This window comes from Gopherus flavomarginatus, chromosome 25 (assembly GCF_025201925.1).
Source record: "Gopherus flavomarginatus isolate rGopFla2 chromosome 25, rGopFla2.mat.asm, whole genome shotgun sequence".
NCBI classification, from domain to species: domain Eukaryota; kingdom Metazoa; phylum Chordata; order Testudines; family Testudinidae; genus Gopherus; species Gopherus flavomarginatus.
This window is the reverse complement of record NC_066641.1, coordinates 8,055,970-8,074,272: the sequence shown is the minus strand read 5'-3', so window position 1 is coordinate 8,074,272 and position 18,303 is coordinate 8,055,970. Positions and strand designations below refer to the sequence as shown.

At 57.8% G+C, this 18,303-nt stretch overlaps 1 protein-coding gene across 8 annotated transcripts in view; it reads right to left on the bottom strand.

The window, feature by feature from the left end:
- Positions 1-18,303, bottom strand: part of HDAC5 (histone deacetylase 5) — an 87,419-nt gene that overhangs the window by 37,274 nt on the left and 31,842 nt on the right. For all 8 annotated transcript variants that reach the window (XM_050934687.1, XM_050934684.1, XM_050934688.1 and 5 more), the window contains one exon: positions 696-959. In XM_050934687.1, coding sequence (XP_050790644.1) covers positions 696-959 — 264 coding nt within the window. The remainder of the gene's footprint in view (positions 1-695; positions 960-18,303) is intronic.

The window sequence follows — 18,303 nt, the reverse complement described above, 5'->3', positions numbered from 1 at the left end:
ACGGAGGGGAGACCCGGCTGGCTTCCCAGAAGGCCCTCACGTGGCTGGTGCAGCGGGGCTTGTTTCAGCTCAGAGGCCCCCGCCCACAGGCCGGGGGCACTTGAGGTGGGGCAAGGAGGCATCAAGCCACTCGCCTGGGGTCAGGCAGCGAGCAAGCGGCTAAGCCAGGATTACACCCGGGACCCAGCCGGCTCTCGCACGGGCTCCTTGAGGAGAGGGAGCTGCTCAGAGCAGCCCAGCTAGGAGCTGGCAAAGAGGCCCCCACTGGGGCAGCGTGCATGGAAGCCCTCCCACATCCTATGAGAGCCAGGCCTGCACCTCCAGCATCGGGGAGGGGTGTCAAAGGGGCAATGAGATGGAATAGGGGATGGCTGGGAGACATCGGAGCTCTAGGCAATGCAGGAAGCCAGCAAGGGATGCTGGGAAAATCTGCACAGACTGTCCCACCTGCATCCCCTGCCTTCCATGGCTATAACTGGCCGGGGGGGCTTTGGATTCTCAGCCTCCGCTCTGAAACCCAGACACTCCTCTCCTACCCACCAGTGCAGCTGTGTTGGCTTCAGTGGGGGAACGAGCAGAGACTCAGGCCCCCTGCACCTGAAGTCCACGGGCCGGCCCCGTCGGCTCAGCCTACTGCAGGACATTCCACCTCGTGCAGGGAGAGAGGCGGTGGCAGCCCCCCCGGGGCGTCTCACCTTGAGGTGCTTCTGCAGCTGGACCTCGTGCTGCCGCGTCAAGTGCTCGTGCTGCTTCTGGAACTCGGCGAAAAGCAGCTGCTTCTGCAACTGCTGCTGCTGCTTGAGGACCAGCAGCTCCTGCTGCAGCTGCTGCTCCCGCACCGCCGGGTCCACGCTGGGCACGCTGCCCCGGGTCTCCGTCCGCAGGTCCACTGGGCTGCTGCTGCCACTGCCGCAGGAGTTCTGCATGGCCACGGGCAGCACCGGCTTCACGTCTACCGCGGGGAGCAAACGGAGACAGGCCTTGGTAATCGGCCCCGCCAAGGACCAGCCAGCAGGGAGGGCAGAGATCGAGGGTGGGAGGACTCCCCCTCTCAGCTAAAAGCAATGGAGAGTTCTTCTTCCGCTCTCCTGCTGGCTCGCTGGGCACAGGGTCAGGGAGCAGCTGGGGGTCCACTGGGCCCAGCGCCCCAGAAACAGCTGCGGTGTGGGGCCCAGCGTCCTGGGGACGGCCAGGGTGCCCCAGTGGGCCCAGCGTCCTGGGTGCCCCGGTGGGCCCAGCGTCCTGGGTGCCCCGGTGGGCCCAGCGTCCTGGGGACGGCCGGGGTGCCCCAGTGGGCCTAGCGTCCTAGGTGCCCCGGTGGGCCTAGCGTCCCGGGGACGGCCGGGGTGCGGGCCTAGCGGCCCGGGTGCCCCGGTGGGCCCAGCGTCCCGGGGATGGCCGGGGTGCCCCAGTGGGCCGAGCATCCCGGGAACAGCTGTGGTACCCCGGTGGACCTGGCGTCCCGGGGTGCTTCAGAGAACAGGGCCAAGTCAAATCCATCCAGGTCATGGAATCTCCTGCATTTCCCATTCCCACCCTCCCTCCATCTGCCCATGGCCTGGCACTGCCCCCTAGTTAATGGAGCCCCAGAGCCTCCATCCATCCAGCCTGTCCTGGAGTGTCACACGCTGGCTAACCTGAGGCTGGGTTGGATTGGGGTTAAACAAGCAGTAGATTGAACTGACTGTGTCCAGTGTTATCATCATCGGCCCCTGCAGACCCCTCACTCCTGGCAGAGACCCTGCAAGGGAGCCATGGCTGCATACCTACCAAAATGCAGTGAGCTCACCCCCTGGACAGGATGCAAGGGCACTCGGGAGGGGGCACCTTTTCCCCTCTCGGCCAACCCTTCACTCCCCCCTGCGCCGGCCAACGTGTGCAGTGGGATCTGAGGGAGACCCTTGCTAACGGGAAGCGGCCTGTGCTCCAGGCTGGATCCTCACAGAGTCACTTCTGCAGGGACCCCCGCTTCCTGGACGCAAGAGCCACTGTCACCCACTGCCAAGGCAGAGATCTGAGTCTGGGAGGAAGCTCCCAGCGCAGGTGGCCTAGCCAGAGCCCAGAGGAGGAGAAGAGGGATATTCCCCATTCTCCTACGACCCTTGGGGCTCGGCCGATCCAGAGTCCAGCTCCCCCAGCCTCACTGCCCAGCAGGACGCTCCCATCATCACCCAGGGCACCATAACCCACCGTGCAGCCCCTTGCGCGCTGTAGGCCCTGGGGGTATGGCTGCGCCGGGACTTTGGCAATCTGTGAATGAGTCGAGAGCCGTGGTGACTCAGTCACTCACTCCTCTGATTGTCTCCTCGTCTGTCGTAAAACCATGTGTGCTGTCATTAACCCGCACAGGCCCAGATCCATTAGGGGCCTGTGCCGCAGTCACCCTGCCGGGGGGGGATGTGTGTATTCTTGTGTGCGTGTGTGTGTTCTTGTGTGCTCTCGTGTGTGTGTGAGAGTATGTTTGTGTGTGTGTATGTGTGTACATGTGTTCATGTGTGTGCGTGTGTGTGCAAGTACGTGTGTGTGTGCACGCATGTGTTCGTTTGTGCGTGTTCGTGTTTGTGCATGTTTGTGTGTGCGCACGTGTGTGCATGTGTTTGTGTGTGTGCGTGTGTGTGTGTTCGCGGGGTACATGGCAGTGCCGGCTACTCCCACCTCTCCTGCAGTGAGGGGTTTCTCCAGGAAATTATCCCCTTTCTGTGTGTTTACTGTAACGACACCGAGGGGCAGGGGGACCAACACACAGGGCTAAATATAGATCGAGCCAAACAGCAGCTGTTGTGAGCGGGGCGGGGAGGGTGGGGGGTGGAAGTGGGAGGTGGAGGATAGTGCTGAAGAGAGCTGGCACATGAGTGCTGCTGCGAAAGGCAGGAGGAGGGAGAAGCTACAGAAGGAAAGAGAGAGAAAATCGCTGACCGCTGGCCCTTCCCCGTGAGGATCTCAAAGCACTTTCTGAACATTAATGAGTTAAGTTTCGCCCCCAAACTATGAGGTACTGTGTGTTATTTATGGGCATGGTCATAGCACCTAGAAGCCCCAATCACAAACCACGAAGCCAATGTGCCAGGAGCTGTACATCTTTATTGCTACTAGATAAATTACAGTAGTGCCTCGCTACTCCAGGCATGGACCAGGCCCCTACGGTGCTACGAGCGGTACATCTTTATTGCTACTAGGTAAATTACGGTAGTGCCTCGCCACTCCAGGCATGGACCTCGCCCCCATGGTGCCAGGAGCTGTACAAACACAGAACAAAAGGAAGGCATCTGCCCCAAAGAGCTCACAGTCTAAGGTAGATTAGTATCATTAACCCAATCCCACAGGTGCGGGGAAACTGAGGCACACTGCTCAAGGTCAGTGGCGGAGCTGGGGAGAGAACCCTGCAGTTCTCTGGCATCCCTGTCCAGCCACAGCAGCAGCCCCCTTCTGGAGGAAAGCAGACAGCCCCGGCGTCGCTCTGCCTGGTACCAGTATTCCCCATGCGCCATACAAACCAGGCATCCCCTCGCTGTGATAGCCGGAGAAATAACAAGCAGAGCCTGCAGAACGAGCGAGTCACATTTTCACTTTCCAGTCGGAATCACCCCCGCCTGCCTGGGAACATGGTCGCGTGTGTGCAGCACCCGACACAACGGGGCCCTGAGGCCGACTTGGGCACTACCGTCACGTCGATATTTCCTGCTGCGAACAGTAGTACTGTCACATCCCGCAGGTGGAGAGGAAGCAAGGGATTTCCAATCCCCTCTGCCAGCTCTGCACTGCCGGGGAGGGACTAGAAAAAAACGTGGCAACCGCTAGGCAGACTGGGAGCTGAGGCCACTGCCCCTCACCCCAGCCAGTATGGTCTTCGCACCAGGCTGAATCCACCCGCTGGCCTGTGTCTTATCCTCGGATTGTGGCCCTCTACGGCAGGGACTGTCATCGTATTCTGTGTCTGGACAGGACCTAGCACAACTGGAGCTCCCAGGCGCTACTCCAATACAGCTAATAATCAGGGGCAGGCAGAGGAAGGATGCAAGAGGAAACCGGACCGGCGCCCGGGTACTGCAAGAATGGGCCCTTTAGAAATGCCAGAGAGCGGTGCTAGCCCACCCCAGGAGAATCAACCACCGAGCCAAGAATGCCAATCAAGGGACGCGTCTACACAGTTCAGTTTGGTAGCAAAAGGCCGGTCAAGGCTCAGCCTGCACTTCCCCATGGCGAGGCGGGTGGCGAACGGCTGCCGTCTGCTGAATGACACAAACACCCCCGCCAACTCCCAGACACACACCACAGCCGAACCTTTGTGTTCCTTCGCCATGGCAACTCTGCTGACGCGGCGGTGACGTGGTCCCAGCCCGTGCGTAGGGAGAGTGACACACACAGACAACCCTGCTCGGTTCAATAATTTGACATCAGATCAAGAGTGTTTATCCTCTTGTCCCAGCCCCCTTGCGGAGGTGGGACCTGCCTCGGGCTTTTGATCTGACACTTCCAGCAAATGAGGGAGATTAAATCTTTATAAACTCTGCTTGAGGGAGGCGGGGGGGGGGGGGGAGGATTGCTTTACGGTCGGTTTATACATATCATTTGGTTGGGAAGCGGTGGGACTGGCTAGACAGCAGGGGCAGGGGCCTGATTCTCTACCACTTTGCACTGTCATTTATGCTTGTGTCCAGGGGGTGCAAACATGCCGTTGGGATCAGTTTCACAGCACAATCTGCCACGCGAGGGAGAATCAGGCACCAGATACGTCATATAAAAATTCAACTGCTCCCTACCGCATCTGCACGGCCCCCATTACCACAGCGTCTAAGCCCCTGACAATATTTACTGAGTTTATGCTCAGGGATAGGAATATTATCCCCCATGTTACACGTAGGTAACTGAGGCCTCAATCCTCAAAGATACTTAGGTGCCCAACTCGCCTTATTTGTACAGCCTCTAACACCAGGGAGTTCTGGGTCCCTGCTTGGGGCGCCAAGGAGCTACCACAAGACAGATCATAAGCAACAACATCCCCGTGCGTCCAGACATGGCGCAAAATAGAGAGAAGATGACTCATCTTGTAGCTGTGACACAGGAATGGGTGCCACCAGGCTGGCGGTCTGCCCAGATCTGCCACTGACCTGCTGGGGGATCATGAGCAAGTCCCGTCACCGCTCTGTGCCTCAGTTTCCCCTCCTGCTCTTTGTCTATTGAGATTGTGAGCTGAGTGTGAGTAAGCAAAACGGGGCCTTGATCACAGCTGAGTCCTGCTCTGCACTGTAAACCAAGCTCTGTGGGACCCAGGCTTGTGGACTCGGTATTTCAAAGCCCTGCACCTTGAGCATCCTCACTGCATTGTAACCCTGGATCTCTCAGCCGTGCTAATGCGTCCACACTGCATTGTAACCCTGGATCTCTCAGCCGTGCTAATGTGTCCACACTGCATTGTAACCCTGGATCTCTCAGCCGTGCTAATGCGTCCACACTGCATTGTAACCCTGGATCTCTCAGCCGTGCTAATGCGTCCACACTGCATTGTAACCCTGGATCTCTCAGCCGTGCTAATGCGTCCACACTGCATTGTAACCCTGGATCTCTCAGCCGTGCTAATGCGTCCACACTGCATTGCAACCCTGGATCTCTCAGCCGTGCTAATGCGTCCACACTGCATTGCAACCCTGGGTCTCACAACCGTGCTAATGCGTCCACACTGCATTGTAACCCTGGATCTCACAACCGTGCTAATGCACCCACGCGGCCCTGTACAGACCTTCTGACCCGGGTCAGTGGCTTGACCTGTGTCCACATAGCAAACTGACAGGGCTTAGACCCGAGTATCTACAGGACTTGGGCTCTGACCTACCCCTCTAGCATGGTCCTAGGATCTGGATCCTGAGTGCTTGCTGACCCGAGTCAGACTGACTTGTGTGTGGACAGTAGGAGGGGCTGGGCTCAGACCTAAGTCAGAGCTGGGCTTAGCATGCAAGGCAGACAGACCCTTAGGCGGCACTATCAGAAATGTAGGAATAACCATCTGAGGAGAGAGTGCTTCCCAACAGGAGTGGGGCAATCGACTTGGATTAAGATGGAGCTTGATCAGTGTATGAACAGGAGGATGTGACAGGGTTGCCATGAGATAACAGGGGCCTGGTCTCATAGTCCCAAGGAATCCCCCCAAGTCCTATGTTATTGAGGGACAGCCTGAAATATTATTATACATATGTGACTGACTATATATAGCGTGCGACATATGGGGGGGAAGCATGACCTTTCGTTAAAGCACCGCACTGGATATCAGAAGAGGTAGAGCCTACTCCCAGCTAGGTCACTGCCTTGCCGTGTGACCTTGGGCAAGTCACTTTCCTCATCGTGTCATGCCTCAGTTTCCCCATCTATAAAAGCAAGGCAATCCTATTTGACCCGGAGTGTTTGACACTTCATTCTCATCTGTGATCTCCAACGCTACGGGCACGAGCCCCCTCTCAACGAAACACAGCACCAATCTCTCTCTTCCCCCTACTCCCATGTGCGCCAATCCTCAGCCCTGTGCGACTCAGAGGAGATTGAACTTCTGTCCGTACTCTCTCCCCTGGTCCCCTCAAACGCTGCTCTACTGACTGGATGACAGTCTCCTTCCCAGCCAGAAGAACCCAGGACTTCTGGCGACGGATCGCACACGGCTGGGCTCTTACTCACACCACAGCCCTAAGCCAACTGAAGTCAATGGGGCAGCTTGCGTGAGTAAAAGATGCCGATCAGCCGTGCCACTCACCCAAGCCAGTGTGATTCTGAGGCTTTTTCAAGTCCTAAGAAGGCCTTGGGGTTTGAAAGGATTCCAGGATCCACGGGTCAGAAGAAAGCTGATCCCAGCCCCAGGGCCCGGAGCATGCCTGGCTCCAGAGAGAACATGGCCCACGTTCTCCCCTCCCACAGAGCCAGCGGGGCCTACTGGGCAATCTGGGAAGGGCAAGGAGGGCAGATCCCCGCCCCTGGGTTGAGAACCCCTGCCCTAGTTTGTCCTCACGAGCGTTGAAAAGTCCCACTGAATTCACTGGAAGTTAGGAACCTAAACGCCTTATAGACCTAGATACCCTCTGGCCTGTATTTCATAAAGTGGCCCATGATTTCAGGGGGGCCAAACTGAGACACCTTATACATGCCTGGGCCCCCAACAGCTTCTGACACCTTCAGCCGGAAAACGTGGCCGCCCAGTCTCGCCTGGAAATCAGAGCCCAGGTGCAGCCAGAACTAGGGCCATGCCTGGAAGCGACGGCCAAGGCTTTTAACCAGAGGATCCTAACGTTAAGCATTTAATTTCACATTCCAGCCCTTGGGGACGTGGTCTGTTCTGCAGAGAGGCCCCTCAGTCGCAGCACTTCCCGCAATTCCCTGGGACCTCTATGGGATTTGCGAGGCCCTCGACCCTGTGCAAAAAATCAGGTCGTTTATTTAGAAGCCTCCCTGAGGATTTAGGAGCCAAACCTACGTCCAAAAATCTCAGCTGCAGGCCCCAACTGGGAACAGGGGCACCAGCCTTTTGTGCTGTGTCCATCCAGCACCTAGCACCAGGGGGTCCTGGGGCACAGTGCCTAGGGGCTAGTTCAGTGCATCATCATCACCAGCACCACAATCATTAATAACTTCTTTCCCTCTCCCCTCCCGTTTTCCAGCAAATCTCCACCCACCGGGCCGCCGGCTCCTTCTCCCTAGTGGGTTCCAAAAAGGAGAAGCAGAGACCCCAAAAGGGTGCCGGGTTTTCCAGTGGTGGGCTGCACTCGTGCCCACCATGGCACTGATTCTCCAGTGCCCTGGCTCAGCCATTCCAGAGAACCCTGTTCTCCGATCCAAGGGGTAACCTTGCGCCTGGCTGGGAACGCCCGCCCGTGGTGCAGGGCCATGGGGGATTGGGCACAGCAGGGCATGAATAGCGCAGACACCCATGGTAAAGCCGTCTTCTCTGCCTTGTGACCGAAGCTCTCCCAGGGCTGTCTTCCCCCTTCATTTACTGCGCTCGCTCCTAGTCCCCGGCACACGGTCACACCCAGGCCGCAGCAAAATTACTCCTTGCTGACAACGGGTGCGGCTGCCCAGGGGATGCCGCCGCGGCTTGGCAGAGCTTGGGGCACGCAGCCAGCGGCAGGTCCGGACTCTGCCCACGCCTGCGCCAAGCGGCACGTAGCCGCTGTTCTGCGGGACGGCCAGGAGGCACCAAGCTGGCTTTGGAAGAGAAGGCCGAGGTGGAACCTCACCTGTCTGCCCCGTGAGTGCCCCGCACCGGAACAGGAAGTTACCACCATGGGTTTGGCTGTTCCCAGCCATGAAAGGCCGAGGACACCAGATGAACCATCAGCTCCCTAACCAGCTGTACGGGAGAACAAAGAGGCTCCAGCCTGGCCTCTGATACAGGGGATCCGTCCGCTGGCGAGTCTGTGCCCTCCTTCGGTGGGGGTGTGGTCGCCGGCGAGGAGCAGCCGGCTCAGTGGGACCTCCCTCCAGCTTTCCTGACCCGGCCAGTGCATCTCCCTACTTGCCACAAGAGCTTCGGTGTAATGAATAGTCACAATTCCCTCCTTCGCCAGAGGATCCCAAAGCACTTTCCGAGGCTGGGAGTCAGGACTCCTGGGTTCTATTCCTGACTTGGGAGGGCAGTGTGGTCTAGTCAGGGGAGCAACGGAAGTCAGGACTCCTGAGTTCTATCCCCAGCTCAACCCCAACTTGCTTAGCCAAGTCCTGGGATCTCACTTTCCCCAGGCCATCTAGGGGAAGCCCTTTCAAGGTGAACAGCACGACCAGTGCGCTGAATGTCAGTGCAGACGGGGTAAGCCCCACGCAGGGCAGAGGAACTGGGACTGAATTCCCCTCTCCCCTCAGGGCCATTGGCAGGGCTGACCCCACGCTGGCTAACAGCAGGCCCCAGCCTGCAGAGCTGCCGAGAGAAGCAATGTTCCCTGGCACTGACTCCCACACCAGATGCCAGGGAGTCGATGGGGCCGCTCGGCCGTGCTGTCCGGTAACGCCACCAGAGCAGTCCTCCGGCACCCAACCATGACGATGTGATGATCCAGCCCTTTGCTGAGCCAGGGGCCAAACCTGCTCTCCATTGTGCCAGCCATTCATGCGGCACCAACCCCCTGCCAGGAGCATGGATAATACCAACTTTGCTGTGGCAGAAATCTTCTCCGTGTGCTCTGCTGCAGCAAGGGGGTGGAGGGGCAGCGCTGAGCTATGGGGGGTCTTGGAAAAAATGGAGGAAATCAAAACTCACTCACGTTTTGTTCCTCGTTTCATGAGCCAATTGGGCTGGACGTTAGCAGAGAATCTTACCTGGAAGCCACCCGGCATAACCCCCCACCCAGCTCTCTTCAGCAGGGGACCTCAAAGCACATTAAAGCGGAGGTTGGGATCATTATCCCCATATTACAGATGGAGAAACTGAGGCACAGCAGCAGAATGAGTTGCCCGAGATGATCTAGCAGGTCGCAGGACTAGAACCCAGGTCTCTCCAGTCCAGTACTCTCGCCACTAGGCAACACTGCCCTAAGCATCCATAACTCCCTTATTCGTATCGGCATCGGTGCGGGAGGGAGTGCCCGTAGGGTGGAGGGTGGGGAACGGGAGTCATGACCCCAGTTCTAGGAGCACAGCCCGGCAGCTCGAGCAGCCCTCTGGGAGTCCCCGGTTCTCTTCCCGACCCTGCCCATGACTTGCCACGTGCTCTGAGGCACGTTACTGCATCTCTCTGTGCCTCAGTGTCCCCTTCCAATGCGGATCCATTCCGACAGGAGACAAAAAGAGTGGTAGTAAATCTCCGTGACAGGCTGTATTGCAATGCCAGCATGCATCTGACTGCACGTTATTACTACGACTAGCGTGGCCGTGCTTAAAAGCGCCAGCCGAGATCAGGGCCCCGCTGTGCTAGGAGACAGTCCACGCCCTGGCGAGCTCACAGTCGGACAAAGCAAGCCCAGCAACAGGCTGGCTGTTCGTTACACCCTCATCATTGACAGGGAACCAAGGGCCAGGAAGATTAAGGGATCTGCCCAGGCCTGTGCAGTGAGCCGGTGAGGGAGCCGAGAACTGACTCGAGCTCTCCAGAACCCCAGTCTGGGCTGCGGGGGCTGCCCCAGAAAGCAGCAGTGGCGCTGGATGACGGTCACGAAAAATCTGACCCAGCTGCCATAACAAGGATATTCTGCCTCCCAAGCCCTCAAGAGGCATCAGTAAAAACGCCCAGCATAGCCCTGCCGGGACGGGAGCCCCCTTTTCCAGACGGAAAAGCCAAGGCACAGACAGACAGGAGGCCAGTGTCTCCAGACGCCTCTGGCCAGAGCAGCTCACAGCTCCCAATGACTTTTGGCATTCAGAGCCTCTGGAAAACAGGTCTAAACAGTCGCGCATCAGATCCCTAAAAAACTACCGGCCACTGCAGCCTTGATCTCCAGTCCACGGGGGCAGAGTGAGCACAATGCAGAACCCAGGCGCCCAGGTTCCCAGTCCATCCCCACGGCACCAGCCCTCACCGCGTACCACGCGTGCTAAGCCCGTATGTCCCGTTGCAATGGGGCGGCCCCCTTGAAATTGGGAGAGAAGGGCCCCAGGCTGGCAGGCGCGCTGCAATGCCCCCTTCGTCTCCTTCCCCCTGGAGCTGGGCATGGCCCGCGCTGCGGATGAATGGAGCTACGTTGCCGCCGCAGTCATGAGTAACCGCCTTGCGGACGCAACCCTATTTGTATGCGAGCGGAGGGGCCTGCACGCTTGAATGAACAACCTGTTCTAATCCAAGCAGGAAGTCGGGGACGGCGAATGGCCTGGAATATTAATGTCCCCTTCTCCCCATCTTGGATCATTCCTCAAGGCGTCCTGACGCTGATGGATGGAAGGATGGACACGGCTCGGATACCGCTCAGCCTCCCGCTGCGCCCGCCAGCAGCAGCACTGGTTGATTGGCACGCTGGGCGCGTCCGCAGCTCCAGCCCAGGCTCGCTCCCTGGCGCCAGCCCACCCTTGGCAGAGGGAGGGGCAGGAGGCAGCCGAGCCTGTTCCTCTCGGGGGCACTGAGCCATCGCGGGGCTGCGGATACTGCTCGGGCGTCCAGCAGACGCACACAATCCTGCGTCGGGCATGTTTCCAGCCGCCCTCACTTTGCTGCACAACGTGTGTGTGTGTGTGTGTGTGTACATACTACACGTGTGCGTTCCCAGCTACCCTCGCTTTGCTGCACAATGTGTGCGTGCGTGTGTGTGTACTACACATGTGCATTCCCAGCTACCCTCGCTTTGCTGCACAAAGTGTGTGTGTGTACACTACACGTGTGCATTCCCAGCTACCCTAGCTTTGCTGCACAATGTGTGTGTGTGCATGTGTGTACTACACATGTGCATTCCTGGCTACCCTCGCTTTGCTGCACAAAGAGTGTGTGTGTGTACTACACATGTGCATTCCCGACTACCCTCGCTTTGCTGCACGTGTGTGTGTACGTACTACACGTGTGCTTTCCCGGCTACCCTCGCTTTGCTGCACGTGTGTGTGTGCATACTACACGTGTGCGTTCCCAGCTACCCTCACTTTGTTGCACGTGTGTGTATGTGTGTGTACTACACGTGTGCATTCCCAGCTACCTTCACTTTGCTGCACATGTGCGTATATGTGCGTACTACATCTGTGCATTCCCAGCTACCCTTGCTTTGCTGCACAACGTGTGTACTACACATATGCATTCCAGTCACCTTTGCTTTGCTGCACAGCGTGTGTATGTGTGTGTGTGTGCGTGCGCGCTTTCCCACCTACCCCCCCGCTTGCTGTGCGATGCATTCACAGGGTGTGCATGTTCCCAGCTCCCCTCCATTGCTTCACCCTCTGCATTCGGGGCTGGCTGAGAAGAGGGGGGCAGGTGGGCTGGATCCCAAGCCCAGCAGCTGCTCTGGCCGCATCCAGGGGCTGCCAAGGGCCCGGGCAATTCTCCAGGTGCTGGGGGACAGACATACACCATCCCATATCACGCTCATCGCCAGGGTGGAAAGGTGAGCCCGTCGCAGCTCACTCAGAATACCTGCACTTTTGCCAAGCTCCAAAGAAGTCCAGAATCCAGATGGTGCTTTGGTGGCTCCTAAGAAGGGCAGCCCAGAACCAGGGCCAGCAGCATGAAACACTGAGGCGGCTTGGCCCCTGCTCCTCCCTAAGGAGGACGTCTCTCCCTTTATTGCAGCTGAAGCCCATCACAGGCTCCCCGTCCCCTCTGTGCCCACTGTCCCCTCAGCTCCCGCTCCCGGACATATGCACCCATCCTGCATCTCTGCTGCCCCACACGCCTGCTCTATCCAGCTGCAAACAGCTGCACAAGGGGGTCCCCGAGCGGCTGGCGTTTCCAGTCAGGCCAGGTCATGAGGAGACGGACCCAGAGGAAGAGCGGAGATTGTGCACCTGGGTGTCGGCTTGCAAGGAAGAGGGACGAAGGGGAAGGGGCAGGATGGCTCAGTGGTTAAGGCAATAGCCGGAGACTCTGGAGCCCGAGGTTTAGCATGGGGGGAAGATAAACCACCGAGGACACAATGGGAATGGGGGGCAGATACCCTGACGCCGTAGTGGCTGAGATTCCACCCCAAGTCAGGGGAGGACTCTCCCTTCTATCAACAGCACCAAGGCAAGGAGTCTAAAAATAATCCTGACCTTGCAGCAGATGGAAGGGGGCAGCCTGGGCCAGCCCCTGCCAAATGCGCACATAGCCCTGCTTAGAAGTGGCTTTCTCTGGCCAGAGGGTGCACAGCCTGGCTGGCTCCCGAGAGAACCAAACACCCGCAGGGGGGAAGTCGCGAGGGGTGACAGCTGGCATCCCACGACGGGAGGGTGGGCCGGCCAGCAGCAGGGCATATGCGATGGGGAGCCGCCCAGCCCACGGCTCCATTGGAGGCTGCTACAGGCTACAGCCTGGGGCGGGGAGGCAGAGAGGTTGGCCAGCTCAGTGGTTAGGGCACCACTCTATGACTCCAGAGACAGAGTGATCCGTGAGCTGCTCCGATCTCCAGCCAGGGAGCCGGATAACCACTCAGGGTAGACATCTGACACGCTTGCTCCATGGCAGGGCAGACCATGCTGCCCCCTTAACCTCCGGGGGCCGCACAGGGCAGCAAACGATTCTGGGTGAAAGGACTGACCAGCAAAGGGCTCCAACCAAATCACAGCACAGCCAAGGCCCGGCTGCACTTCAGCTCCCAGGAAATTGCTTCCACTCCCAATGCTGCCGTGAGAAAAGTGCTTGGCACCTTGCCAACCCGCACCATGCTCCGACCTCCTCCACTCAGAGCCCCCCTGGAACCGGGCTGTATAGAGAACCCCCAGAGCAGGCCAGGCTCCAATGAGCTCTGGGGGGGCAAGCTCCACCTCCCTATACCAATCACAGCGCTTGCTCGTGTAGAGATCCCATCCCGATCTCTAGTCAGTTCCTCCCCATCTCCCAGCGCTGGACAGTCCAGTTCCTGCTGGACCAGCAGCAGGGCTTAATGTGTAATGAAAGAGGTGCCGGGGCTCCAAACCGCCAGGCCCGGAGGAGTCCTCTGCTGGAGGCGAGTGCATGTATTTGCCGAGATGCGGTGCCCATCCCCGAGCAAGGCTCCTTGGAAAGCACACGGTGATCGGGCGCTGACAGAAACCAGTCCCTCCCACACATCACAACATCTGCGCAGCAGCTTCATCCCCAGCGAAAACAAACATTACAGGCATCAGAAAGTGGGCTGAACCAAAACCCCAGGCCAGGATCTTGGGAACTTTCATCTCAGGCGCTCAACTTGGTGACTGGGCATCATCTTTACACCTAAGTACCGCCGCCCCCTACTGGATGAAATAGGGCTGTTTATCTGTGTGTCATTGGCCCTATATGGCTAACAGATAATCTTCAGCTCCAGTGCCTGTGCTTCTGGAGCAGGAGGCTCTGCATTCTAGCCCCACAACCCTCAGTGGCCACAGAGTGTGGAACAGCGACAGCTGTAAAGTCCTAGCTGTCCCCTGATTTACTATCATCCTCCCCTATCACAGGGCAGAGCCTGCGGTTTGATGGTTCTCAAGGTGCAAAAAGCTCCGAGGCCCTCAGAAGTGGGGTCTGCACATGCTGCCTCTGCTGTCACTGAGGCACCTTTCTGCCTGTCCCACGTGCAGCCGTCAGGAGAGGGGGGACTGACACCCAAAGTAACCCCCCCCCGCCCCAGGCCTCTCTGCAAAGCAGCCAGATTGCAGGCTGCAAGAAATTCATTTGTATACTAGCCTCACAGCACTTACATGGCATAACCAGCGCTCCAGGGTACGTGTCTGGGATCCTCTGGGTCCTCCCTACACTGGGTACTTGTGGTACTACCCTGGGCACTAGCAGGCTGGCAGCGTGGTACAACCACACAGTCACGAACCACGTTTCGTGCGTAGCTGAGCCCTGCAGAGGGGCTGGTGTCACAACTGCCTCCATGGCCACTCTCCCCACCACCATCACCCCCCGGACGCCTCCAGTGCCCAGATCAGCGAAGGGCAGAGCAGGGCGGACCCTCCCCCAAGGGAAATTCCACGGCAAAGTCCCAGGGAGCGGCCTCTCTCCCCTGACAGCCCCAATTAGACGCATGTAAAAATACAAGAGCCGGCGTTTGTGGTCAGGGAAGATGATCCACCCAGGTCCTTGCCTCCCACACACACCCAGTCATTTTCCAAGGGTGTGACAGCAAAGCGTGCACTGCCCTCAACCATCTCCCTCTTTCACTGGGGGGGGGAGCGGGGACACCGCGGGGCCAGAGCGCCGAACGATCCAGGGCCTTTCATCCCTTCCCTACCGTTATATCTGACGGCAGCACCCAGGGGTGCCCCGGCGCCGGATGCTGCAGAGACAGGCCCTGCCCAAAGAGCCAGCAATAGTCAACACAAGAGGGAGGGGGGTTGTCCCAGCTGTACAGGCGGGACACTGAGGGGCACAGAAATTCCATGGTTTGCCCACGGTCACACACAGAGAGTCAAGCAGCCAAGCTGGGGATAAATCCCAGATCTCCTGAGCCCCCGATGGGGGCTGGAACCACACCCCCATCTCCAGGCCCCTAACTTCACCCCTCACCGTCCCAGTGGGTGCAAATCTCTGCTCAGTCACAGACCCTGTGATCCTGGACATGTCACCTAGCCTCTTTGTGCCTCAGTTTCCATCTGTACAATACAGATAACAGCCCTGCCCTGCCTCACAGGGGTGAGGGAAAATTAACACACCGAAAAGCGTGCAGTGCATGGATATCACAGTAATAGGGGGCCGGTGAAGCACACAAAATAAACAGATTCACCCCAGTCCCTGAGCTGGGCAAACACAGATTACCGGACCCCTACTCCGGCGCTCTACCCACTAGGCCACACTACTGCTACAAGGGAATGTTCAAAGCCAGACCGAGGGGCGCAGCAAAACGGCCGACAGTTTCATCCTGCACGAGTCTATTTTCAGGAGTTTTACAACCCACCTCAGAAGTCCCCAGTGGCCGGCGTTTGCCAGGCTCTGGTTTTGCTGCCAGGACTCTGGGGTTTACGGCAGCCGTCACCAGAAACGCTCTGTGTATTTATACCGTTTGGGCCCAACTCTCTGCTCCTGGCCATTTTGCGCCAGTGGAGTGACTCCTGATAGACGCTGCCGGGAGCGAGAATCAGGCTCCAGAGGGCTGGGGCAAAGTCATTCAGTGCAGCACAAAGTGAGCGTCATATGCTGTCCACTCAGCACGGCCGTGTTTTGCACAGGGGTAATCGCTGCCAGTAAGGTGCAGGGCGACAGAAAATCCAGGCCCAGCGAGTTCAGCATCACTCTTATTTTAGAATGGCGTCTCTTTAAAAGAGCCCGTGAAGGTTCGAAGGGGAAGAAAACAGCTTTGTAAACAAACAGTGCAATCAAACCACTGCTGTGGCCAGGGATTGTGGGTCCATCTGAGAGTGGACTCTACTTCCCCCGAGCTGGGCCAGTCCTTCTGGAGACTGCATCAGAGCCAGGCTGGTAACTTCTGAAAGCAACAATAGCCACAATGATCTCACCAAAGGAAAGGTTGCTGGCTTGTGGAACATCTCGAGGTGACGGAAGTATGGGGCAAGTCCCCATGCCCTCCTTGGGAAACCAGTGCAGTTGCTGCCACTCCTATAACTCCAAAGCCCTTGGAGATACTCCCTCAGTTTCTTTAAGAGAAAGGAATTCGTCTCTGACCTCAGTCTTGGCGTCTGTGTTGATTCAATCCCCACACCGAGAAAACCCCCCCCAGCCAGGATAATAATAGATTTGGAATTTTGTGCAAAGGTCTCGAGAGCGCTTTGCAAACGGGAATGCCCAAGCAGCGCAACGCATCGGGGTTACCCCACCCTACTACCCGGCGGGACTGAGCCACAGAGTGGGGAACAGCTTTGGGCAAAGCTGGGATGAGAACCCAGGAGTCCTGCTTCTCTGGTACCTGCTCTAAGCACGAAGCAGGAGCTTGGCCCCTGAAATAAAACCTGGGAGTGCTGGCTCTCCGACCCTGGGTTCTAACCCACAAGCTGACCATTGCACCCTGCTTTTGAAACCCACAGCGCTCCAGGTCCTGCTCCCTAAAAGCCCAGGGAAGAAATCCAGCCTGCAAGCGGCATCAGGTGCAGGATCCTGGTTTTCAAAGAGATCCCCACTGAACAGCCACCTCCAGAAACCTGTACTTGTGCTGGGCGTAGACCAGGGGTAGGCAACCTATGGCACGGGTGCCGAAGGTGGCACGCGAGCAGATTTTCAGCGGCATTCACACTGCCCGGGTCCTGGCCCCCAGTCCGGGGGGCTCTGCATTTTAATTTAATTTTAAATGAAGTTTCTTAAACATTTTAAAAGCCTTATTTACTTAGGCACAACAATAGTTTAGTTATGTAACACAGACTTATAGAAAGAGACCTTCCAAAAACGTTAAAATGTATTACCGGCATGCGAAACCTTAAATCAGAGTGAATAAATGAAGATTCGGCACAGCACTTCTGAAAGGTTGCCGACCCCTGGCGTAGACACATCTGCACTATCCCTTACAGAGCCCACTACTGGGACAGGCTGGGTGCTCCCCCCATCAGGGCTACCCTCCCTCCTACTGCGCCCCCTGCTGGAGGAGACAGGGACTGCGAAAAGACGAGTTTACAAAGCTCAGATTTTCTTGAAGGAAGGTGCAAATCCCTCCTGCGTTTCTCCCTCCCAGGTGTGCCCCACCCCTGGGCAGTCAGAGGCGCAGGGAAGTCTCGGCCACGCCGGGACACGAGGGACACTCCTCAGGGGTGGCAGGTGCTCTGGGGAGAGGGATTTACGTAGGTAGGAAGCCCCTACAAACAGGCTCCCACTGCTTTAATTGGGACCACGGGGACCTCGCACCCGACACTTGCAAGCCATTAATTTTTTACTCCAAGGAGATGGTGCAATTCTTCTTGAGCAGCAGAGACAATAGCCAGCTGCAAGCGCTCAAGGAAACAGCTCTGAGGACTGCTCAGAGAGGGTCTGCAAGGCCAGGGGGGAGGCTGCTGGCAGGAGCCTCCTCCCCACGGAGCAGTGAGAGCAGGGCGATCCCCTGCAGGGAGGGCTCAGAACCAGAACCACTCTGTGCAGGGGAGCGAACCAGGATGCTCCTTCCTCCTGAAATTTCCCTCTCCTCCAAAAGAGCTGTGAACGTTGCAAACCCATCAGAGCCTGCTCCAGCCAGGCAGGCTGGGGTGGGGGGAGGATGGGGAGCAGATAAAGACACACACAGCATTTCCCCCAATGATCTGAAAGCCCCCTTGACAAAAGCGTGAAAATATTATGCACAGAAAGGGACCTGCCCCAGGTCACACAGCGCATCAGTGGTAGAGATGGTCCTCCTGCCTAACTCTAGCCACTAGCCCACACTCTCCCATGTCCTGAGTCCCAGTCCCGCTATGAATAAGGCCGCTTATATCTATGCTTAAATGGGAAATTGACCTCCTTGGGGGGGAGGGGAATCTAGCCCCAATTGTGGGCGCTGAACACTTGAGAAAATTCTGCATTGGATGGCCCTGTGCCTCGGTTTCTCCACCTGTAAAACAGAGGTGACATGGTGCAAGGCGGCTGTGAGGTGCTCAGATACTACAGCAAAGAGACCCAAATTCCTAACCAGACAGCGAGCCTCATGTCACTCACAGTGACCTGGATGGGAGATGGAGCAGGCCCAGAGAGCCGCTTGGCCATTTTAGCTGCAGCGGAAGCCCCTCCCCGCAGGCCCACAAGCCCAGCTGGGATGCTACGTCAAGCCGCAGATGCTCAGGTTCCTACTCAAGAAAGGGGGTTTCTTCCCCGCCCTCGCAGACGGGCCGGCAGCGGGCAAAGGTCTGCCATGC